We start from the raw sequence: 9535 nt of genomic DNA, 5'->3' as shown, positions 1-9535 counted from the left end.
CCTGTAGAATCCATAATTTCGATCAGTTCCAAGATTGGGCTACTAGATCATGAGTTACAGCCCTTTGAATTTTTTGTCGAAATTGGTTTTTTGCCCATAACTTTTGATTGAGACGTCTAATCGAAAAAATACGAATCGTTTTGGATTCTACGCACCCAAATTAATAAGAAAAAGTTTTTTCCCGAGAAATTTTGTGTAGTCGATTTTTTGGTAAAAAAGGAAGGTTTATACACTGCCTTTTTTTGAGTCCCGAAAAAAAAATTGTCTCAGATCGACCCGGAAAAAAAATTTTCTTATAGAATGTGGCCTGTAGAATCCATAATTTCCAACAGTTCCAAGATTGGGCTACTAGTTCAAAAGTTACAGCCCTTTGAATTTTCTTTCGAAATTTGTTTCTAGTCCATAACTTTTGATTGAGAAGTCTAATCGAAAAAGTACGAATTGTTTTGGATTCTACGCACCAAAATTAATAAGAAAAAGTGTTTTCCCGAGAAATTTTGGTGTAGTCGATTTTTGGTAAAAAAGGAAGGTTATACACTGCCTTTTTTTGAGCCCCGAAAAAAAATTGTCTCAGATCGATCGGGAAAAAACATTTTCTTATAGAATGTGACCTGTAGAATCCATAATTTCGATCAGTTCCAAGATTGGGCTACTAGATCATGAGTTACAGCCCTTTGAATTTTTTGTCGAAATTGGTTATTTGCCCATAACTTTTGATTGAGACGTCTAGGGAATGCAATCCCGCAGCAAAATCTCAATCCCGGTATATGCGGGATCGTTAGATGTTAATCCCGCGGGATCCCGGTACCTATTTGCGGGATCCCGCACAATTTTAAATAAATTGACAAATACGCAATTTTGTGCGGTTAACTTCTGTATTAAAATAAATCCCTAATTATCACAATGTTCAACAAAAAAGTACCTTCAGCAACTTACAACTAAAAAAAATTACCTGTAAAGCACAAAAAGGTGAACTTCTAAAGTGCCTAAAAAATCATAGTACATTTTTTAAAAAAAAGTTTAACAATTATTTTAAAAATAATTTTTCCGTTATGCATTTCATTAACAAAGTAAACAGAGTCGTCCCCTTGATCGACAAATTCCTCAGTCCCGCAAATAATAGGATATCCATTTTTCGTCTTGGGAATATGTGACATTATGATTTACAAATCAACAGCATTCAAATAAATAAATAATAAATAGTAATTTATCTAATCCATATTATTAGGAACGGCGTAACAATGTGTAGGGTAATGCCGGGTAGTTTCTTTTGTTTTCCCTTTCAAGTAGCGAGTTGTCGCCTCAGGCGTTATAAGTGCAATTTGAGTTGCCTATCCTTACGTTAGCGTTTTGATTTTTTTCTAAAGATCGCGAAACATAGATTTTAAAATATATGCCTTATCATAATAGATGGAAATAATGTCTTTACCTACCGCCGTAAGAAATACTGTAGGATTTCCAAATTGGTGCTGTACGTTTTTCTACCCTCATTACAACGGCTGTTATCTACAAAAAACGATTTTTCTATTCATCGATCTTCCTAAAAAACTAAGACCGATATTTCAATTTTTTTAAGTACCGCCGTTCTTTTCATCATTGCAAAGAATATCCACTATCGAAAATTTGTTAGACTTCAACTACAAAAGCAGCATTTCATAAGAAAGTTTAGCTATTTTTCCAATATGGCGGATTGACTACAGAGGAGCCTTAATATGTAACCAAACACATTGCATGCATATTTCGCCCATTTAAAAATAAAGGCAAAAATAAAATAAATAGTCATATTAATTTGCTGATATTTGTATGCGCCGCTTTATTATTAAACACTAAATTATTTAAAGCCTATCTCTACTTAGACAAGATACGAGGACAATTGGATGATGGAGTGGGGCTAATATATATTGTTCAACTTTTCTAATTAAAAGCTGCTCATCTGATTTGGTGTAAGTATGTACGCCCCCCTTCATCCCAAATCGCCGTTCAAAATGATAACTAAAAACCCAAAACCATGGCGACAGAGAAGAACCTGATCCTCTCCTCTAAGCGCCTATAGCCGTTTCGATAAAATCCACAATCAACGTCAAAATTACCATTCATCTCACATTCAACCCTACAAATTCAAATTCCTCAAGAATAATAACAAGAAAATTCGTAAATTGAACCTAATGAGACTCTTTTTAAAAAGCTTGTTTCGTCTGTCTGTCCGTATACCTACAATTTTCCTGAGTATATTAGATTGAGATCTTGAAAAATGAATGGGTTCGTTCTCTATGAATCATTGAACTGCTAAAAAAAACAGGTCATTTAAAATTTTGGAGCGCGCCAAATTCTATTACGTCGCCATAAAACGCCATCTAGTGGCCAAAAATACCTTAACAATGCGGACACGTGATGGAAATTATTCTGGCGTCACTATCGTGTCGATCAACTTTTAAAAAAATCGTTTTACAATAATAAAAATACATTAAAAAAAGGGTCATTTTTGTTGGAGATTCCCTTAATTTTTGCAAAAGTACCTATCCCTTTTTCTATACAGGGTGTTACATAGAAGCATTGTTTATTCATTAAACAAAGCTAAAACCTTTCAAATAAAAAAAAAGAACCTTTCTAGGTTTCAGTTCCGTAATGTTATACCTATTTCATTAATGTTAAATTAATTTATATACAGAGTGTCTCATTGAGACGGGCGATTATTGCGAAAACGCTGGAAACTTAGGGGATATCAAAAAATGAGTTATATAAAATCCTCTTCAGGTAGAGGGGCCCATTTAATAATACTATGCACATTTCGGAAAATAATAAACTTTCGTCTGAAGCGATTTATATCAAATTTTGAAATTTAACCCTGTATTTTTACCACTGCAAATAGTTTAAACTAAATAGCGCGCGTATAAATTTCATTGCAAATTATTAAGAACAAAAGTAAATTCAATTAGAGAATTGCACAATACCTGGTCGAAAGCGGAACACTACACTTTAACACCTCAAGATACACGCAGATACTGAAATATTGAGAGGTAAAATTAACGAGTTCCTCGCCGCGTATTAAACGTTTTTTGTTTGATGACGCGGTCAGGTTATCATCAGAGAATGCGTTGTCCGTTTATTTCGTATATACGTTTAAATGTAAGACAAAATGTTAGATAAGTATTATTTTGAATAATGGATTTACACTCAAAATGGTACTACCTTGAAAATCAAGAAATTTGCAAGCAAAATGCTCCCATAGTACATCTAATAGAATAGGGGGAGAAGGATTAGATGTGGTAGTCAAAAATTCATTTTTCAGAAAGTAACATTTGTTTGGAAGTCAATAACGCTATAGAAATAACATGCCCATATTCATTAAATTAGATTTATTCGCAACTTCACGGATTTTGGCTCGTTTTTTTAAAAAAAACACACCATATAAATTTTTGGAGGGGGCCAAAATATTTATGAAGTCGCGCGTCGCCCTAAAACGCCATCTAGTAGCTATAGGTACGAGTGAAAATACCTTTCCGATGCGGAAATTTCTAATATGTTGGTAGACTTTAAAAAAAATCCAAATAAGTTTTTTCAATGACCACATTTTACCCTTTTGTTTAATAAATAAATGTCAATTTTTTATTATTTGTAATGTTTTTAATTTGATAATTAAAAATGAATAATTATTATTTATACATCTATATATACAGGGTGTAGAAACCGTTTACGTACCATAGGGATTTCAATGGTAATTTCTTTATATTGAAATATTTTCTCGCCTAATTATTTATAGCAAAATTGTAAATAAATGTTTGTAGCTTGAAAAATTCTGCGTCTATGTGCCCAATTGTAATTTTTTGTTGTGGGAACGCGGAGAGTGAGTTATTTAGGGGAGAAAATATAAAGAAATTACCATTGAAATCTCTATGGTGCGTAAACCCTTTCTACGCCCTGTATAAAATTCTTCTGTGCGTGTGTTTGTGACTCAACTCTTCCCAAACGACTAGAAGGATTTTAATGACATTTTTTCATGTCTCTGAATGGTTTAGACTCACAGGTGAGCCCGATCGGATTATAGGATTTTTTAAAAACTTCTTTGTTTGTTGATGTCGCACTCTGCTCTTTATATGCATCAAGTCACTTGGGTCATACCGTGCTGCGGGCGCAATGCACTTCCGTGACCGCGCATGCGCATTTTAAAGGCATGTGATTGGATGTTTTTTCAAAGAATAACATCCAATCATTTGCCTTAGCTTTGCAACACGCTTTATGGCACCGGCCGTTTATTTGGTTGATATTATGAACACTTTTTACTGACACATTTATTGACGATTCGTTAAACTTAATGGGCTACAAGTACAAAAAACACTACATATCCTTAAACTCACCACTACCATTAAGCATAAGAATGTTCGGATTTTCCTTTTCAAATTCGCTCGGCTCCCTATGACGATCCTCTTTGCCCCACTCACCCAACGACGACATAACGTCGGGCTGTTTTTTCTTCTCATCTTCTTCTTTCTACAATTTGAAATACGGAGAGAGATAAACGAGATAAAGTAACACAATTTTATTGAGAAAACGAAAAAAATACATTTAACCGAGAACGATTCAATTCACCTGAGCGTCCATTTTGGCGAACTTATCGAACATGTTCGCGTAAATTCGCTTTTCTTTCTCTAACTGCTGTTTCAGAGTTTTGGCGCACAGCGCCTGTTGCGCCTTCGCCGCCGTGTTATCGGGTTCGATGTCTAAAACGACGGCGAAATCCTTACTCGCGAGCTCGGGTTCGCCCAAAGCCAGCAGAGCCTGTCCACGTCGAAAGAACGCCTTCACGCTTTTCGAATCCAACTCGATCGCGGCCGTCGCCGACTGTCGCGTTTCGAAATATTCCTTTAACTTATAGTAGCACAGCGAGAGGTTGAGATTCGCGGAAAGTTTCAAGGACTTCTTCTCGTCCGATTGATCTGGAAGGCGAGGGTGAGTGTACCGTAAGCGGGAGGAGGGCGGGGGACGATGTACTTACTGGAATCAGCATCAAGATTCGTGATGAGTCTTTTGTACATTTTAATCGCGAGATTTAGTTTGCCATCTTTGTAATACTTGGTACCTTTGTCTTTTAGCAGTTTTGCTTGTTCAATTTTTTCTGCGGCGTCCATAGACCAAGATTCCTTCATCTGAAATTTGTCTACATAAGATTGACGGGTTCCATTTCAAATCGCCTAGTCAGTGTTGCTTCAAATTTGTTCTGAATTATTTTTTCAATATATTTTCGGCCACCCTGTTGATGTGCTATTGACAAAGCTTCTTGTTGTCTTATAGAACACTGTGTAGACATTTTGGGAGTCCCAATTTTCTCTCTGACATAGTTGCCCTATCTTATGAGTTAAAAAAACGCTTTTGAAATTTTTGAAAAATCTTTGAAAATAACTGAGAAATCATTAAAAAACAACTGAGATATCATTCAAAAACTGAAAATGTCAAATTCCGTTTTCAATTTCCCAAGCTTAAAAGGTCGGAACTGGACGGCTCCCGTTAGCACCGTCCACGTACACTTTTTTTTTGGAGAAACTGAATCCGCTATCAAAATTTCCATAACACACTAGATGTAGAAGCTACAGGCGCCTATACTTTCTAATTTCATATGGACGCCATATTGGATTTTTACCCAATAAGATAAAAGGACAAAAAAAAACACAAATAATGACGTGTCACATTCGTTATTTTTGGAGCCATCATCAAAATCACCAAAATGTGAAATAAAAACGTCTGTACAGCGCTATACATAGACATTAAATTTCGATTAGATGGGGGGGATATTTGTATTAATCACATAAAAGGTGTAAGGAATAATCTAGAATGGTGGTTGTAAAACGAACCAAAGGGTAGCGAGTACCTCCCAGGATGGGAAAAATCTGGAAAATTTAATGCAAAATTCCATTAAATTTTCCATATTATATTAATAATGTGTCAAAAATGACACGTTTTGACAATAACTTAAAAGCAAAAAGTAAGAGAAAACAAAGGTCCTACTTCATTGCTACTTCTACTTTGGTCCACTGTGTTACTGTAACTTTTATAGTACTTGATTAAGGTAGCGGACTCGTCTGCCATTTTGGAGCCCACTGACAGTCCAAATCTATGTACAGAAAAACTGACTATGTGCTTACCTTAAATACCTTTATGCATTAATATACGTTAAAAAAATCAATAGTTTTTCTTTAAATGATAGACAATACATGCAGGACATGTGATGTTTTACAAGCGTTAATTGTCAGTGGGCCCCAAAATGGCAGACGAGTTAGTTGTGTTATATACGCTCCGTGTGGCACAGTTGAATTGAAGCTCGGCTGCGGTACTAAGGGTCCCTGGTTCGCGATTGGGTATTTGTAAGTGTATAGTGGGTTGGGTTGGTAGAGCAGCATTGGCTGAAGCCCCGCCCAATCAAAAACAGACGCCAAATAAATAAATATACAGTGCTATTTATTAAGAAGTAGACATAGGGATTTATGTACATTGTTTTTCCCTATGTTTACTTTCAAAAGACAAAATTCTGAATGGCGCCTAATTTTATGCAACCAAAATAACTTCTTAAAACAAATAAAGATCTGGCTTAAATATTGTTGCTTTGGCTTTCGTATTTTTATTTTTGTTCATGTGCGATACATTCAATTGGAGAAAAAGTTGATATTGTCAATTGGTATAGTGCCGGTAACAATCTAAGGAGCGTTAAGATATTTATTTTCTGTCAAAGCAACAATAGCCAAATGACAGCTAGATGTTTATTTGTTTTAAAGTTACTTTGGATGCCTAAAATCAGGCGCTCTTCCGAAGAGAATGTAGACATAGGGGGAAAACAATATACATAAATCATAGCATAAATCCCTATGTCTATTTCTTAATAAATAGCACTGTATAAGTATCATTGGAACATTAAGAAATAGCCAATAGGAAACAAGAGTATAGTTTCTTGGTTAGCAACCTTTGTTCCTATTGGCTATTTATTAATGATCTAATAATACTGATTATATAAACTCCCCATAAAACATACAATTTCCCCTCCTATACTCGATTATTTAAAATACAGAGCAACAATTAATGGATGATTTGAAGTAGATCACTCGTTACTTAATTACCTTCTCAAATGTTTTCAAAGTGACAATATACCGCACCGTCGCACCGGGAGGAATGTTAAATTCTTTACTGCCTTCGTCGCCGAACGCATACTTAGACTGTATAATTAACTCTGACTTCTCGCCCTTTTTAAATTTCGACAAGGCCCTTTCGACACCATCAATTACATTCTCCTCTGACCCTTCGCCCAGAGCAAATGCGACATCTCTCTCCTCGAAAACGGTCTCGTTATACTTTCCCACCAAGTGAACTAAATAATCATCGGTTAGACCACAAGACGAAGTAAACAACATCCCACATCCTTCCCTTACCTTCGACCTGTGCACCTTCGTTTGGTGACGTATAACCTTCACCGCCGTCTATAATAAAGCGTTCGATGGATTTGTCTTTTTTCGGACTTAAATCTTCGCCTTCCCACTCGAGAACTTCCACCTGTTACGTTACACGTTACAAAATTGTTCAACCGCAGAAAGTACTCACGTCAAATTTCAACGTGGAATTTGGTGGAATGTTTGGAGGGCTCCCGGCTTCGCCGTACGCGTACTCGGGTGCACAAGTTAACATTGCACGCTCCCCCTTTTTCATTGTCGCCACACCGATGTCCCAAGCCTTAATGACGCTACCTGCGAAATTTCGTGAAACCACCGAAAACCGTAGGCACACTTTACCTTTTCCCAAATCGAATTCAAAAGGAGAGTTTCGTTCTCGACTTGAATCAAATTGGGTACCGTCGAGCAACGTTCCGGTGTAGTGCACTTTGACTTTACATCCCCCGGATGGCTTCTCGCCGTCGCCTTCTACCAAAATTTCCTTTAGAACGCCGCCGTCTCCTTTAGGTGAAATATCCAGCGCGTTTGCCATTGTAGAATGTTCTAGAAAAGTGCACATTGAAATGTAGAAATTGCGATTAATAAACAATGTACTGTAAGTAAATAGTGGCCTGGTTGTCGACTACTCGTGGAATGTACGAAGGTGTGTTTTGGGGAAGGTTTTTAAGTCACAATTCCAGAAATTCAATTGTGGAAAACATGAACACCGAGCGGCAAATAAAAGTAAACTAGTTGCCGGAAGTGGAAGGGCGTACGCATAGCCACCGATAATTCGGAAGCACAAAAGCGCACGTTCTACACCTGTTTTGGTTGCATTCAATTTCGCCTAAACAGAAACATAGGCAACTCATCATACTCACACAATAGAAAATCAGTGATTTTTCTACTACATTTCATTATTTAATGCATTTTTATTCCAATGATTTGTGGTGCGTTAACCTGAATTTTACCGTTGACCTCAAGAAATTTTCTAGGCCCATAATTCACAATTTAAAATGTGTCCAATTTAATTTGAAGAAAATACAATACAAAATTATGTATTAAACAAACTATTGCGACGGCTTTCTCTGTCTGTTTATCCGTCGAAAACTAAATCTGGAGTTTTTACACTTGAGCACAATCTACGAAAAGCCTTTTAAAGGAACTTTAAATCTTCCAAATAATTTAAATCTACAAGAGATTTCTAACGCTATTAAAGACAATTTTTAAAGCCCTGAAGAAGTGTTCCTTGAAACAAAACGTGCCAAAATTTTTCCAAGGGTAGCTAAGATCCATCAAAGACCTTTAATCTTTATAAAATTGAGAGTTTTTAGAGTCTCCAAGAGTTCTAGATAATCATTACAAGCACCTAATTCTTGAATCCGGTGAAGAGCTTTATTTATAAAGGTGTTCAAGGGTGTTTGCAGTGCAACGGATTTTCAAAGCTTTTCGAAATCATTATTAACCCTTAAGTAAGTCACTATGGGACTTCAGAAGAGCCTTCAAATATCCCCTAGAGACTTTAACAGCTTTATTTTAAAGGCCTTAAGACAGTTTAAGAGCTTCATAACTCTATAAATGCCTTCAAAAGTAAAAACCTATCACAGGTACCTAACAATCTAACTTTCTAGACGGGTTGCAAACATTTTTAAGAGCAACACAGAAAATCTAAAAGCCCCCCTCTTAGAACATTTGAGAGAGGCTTTAAGGGCCTTCAAAAATATGTAAGAGCCTTTTTAAAGGGCCAAGGCAGGAGTGCTACAAGACTTTTAGGGCACAAAAAGATTTTGGAAACCCTAAAAAAACAAACCGGAATGATTTTCGGGACTATCAAAGTTTCTAAGACAATTTTTGAGATTATTATAGCTACATTTTTAAAGGTGTTCCGGGGTATTGCTGTTCTATCCAGCTTATTAGAGTTCCTTCCTCCATGGGCTCCCTTACCCGTATATTGATGGCGATTTCAAAATATATGTAATAGTGGTCGCTCTTCTTCTTCTACCGTTACACTGTGGGTGAGGTCTGCTGACGTCATAGTTTTTTTGCATTCCCCGCACAAAAGTAGGAACTGCCCCCCGATTGGCGATAGCTAGGTCATTTGCTGCCGTCCATTCTAGTACTAAAAA

The 9535-nt window shown here is 36.4% G+C and overlaps 1 protein-coding gene across 1 annotated transcript; it reads right to left on the bottom strand.

Moving 5' to 3' along the window:
• Positions 1-4273: 4273 nt before the first annotated feature.
• LOC116169237 (FK506-binding protein 59) lies at positions 4274-8187 on the bottom strand. Its single transcript, XM_031485270.1, has 8 exons — positions 8025-8187; positions 7770-7973; positions 7582-7724; positions 7413-7533; positions 7104-7351; positions 4994-5144; positions 4588-4934; positions 4274-4488 (listed from the first exon to the last, which is right to left on the bottom strand). The coding sequence occupies exons 2-8, from the start codon at positions 7960-7962 to the stop codon at positions 4336-4338; spliced, it is 1356 nt and encodes a 451-aa protein (XP_031341130.1). The 5' UTR covers positions 7963-7973; positions 8025-8187; the 3' UTR covers positions 4274-4335.
• Between the last annotated feature and the right edge of the window lie 1348 nt (positions 8188-9535).

Source organism: Photinus pyralis, unplaced genomic scaffold (assembly GCF_008802855.1).
Source record: "Photinus pyralis isolate 1611_PpyrPB1 unplaced genomic scaffold, Ppyr1.3 Ppyr1.4_LG4, whole genome shotgun sequence".
Taxonomy (NCBI): domain Eukaryota; kingdom Metazoa; phylum Arthropoda; class Insecta; order Coleoptera; family Lampyridae; genus Photinus; species Photinus pyralis.
Note: the sequence above shows the minus strand (reverse complement) of the source record. Positions and strands in the feature narration are given on the sequence as shown.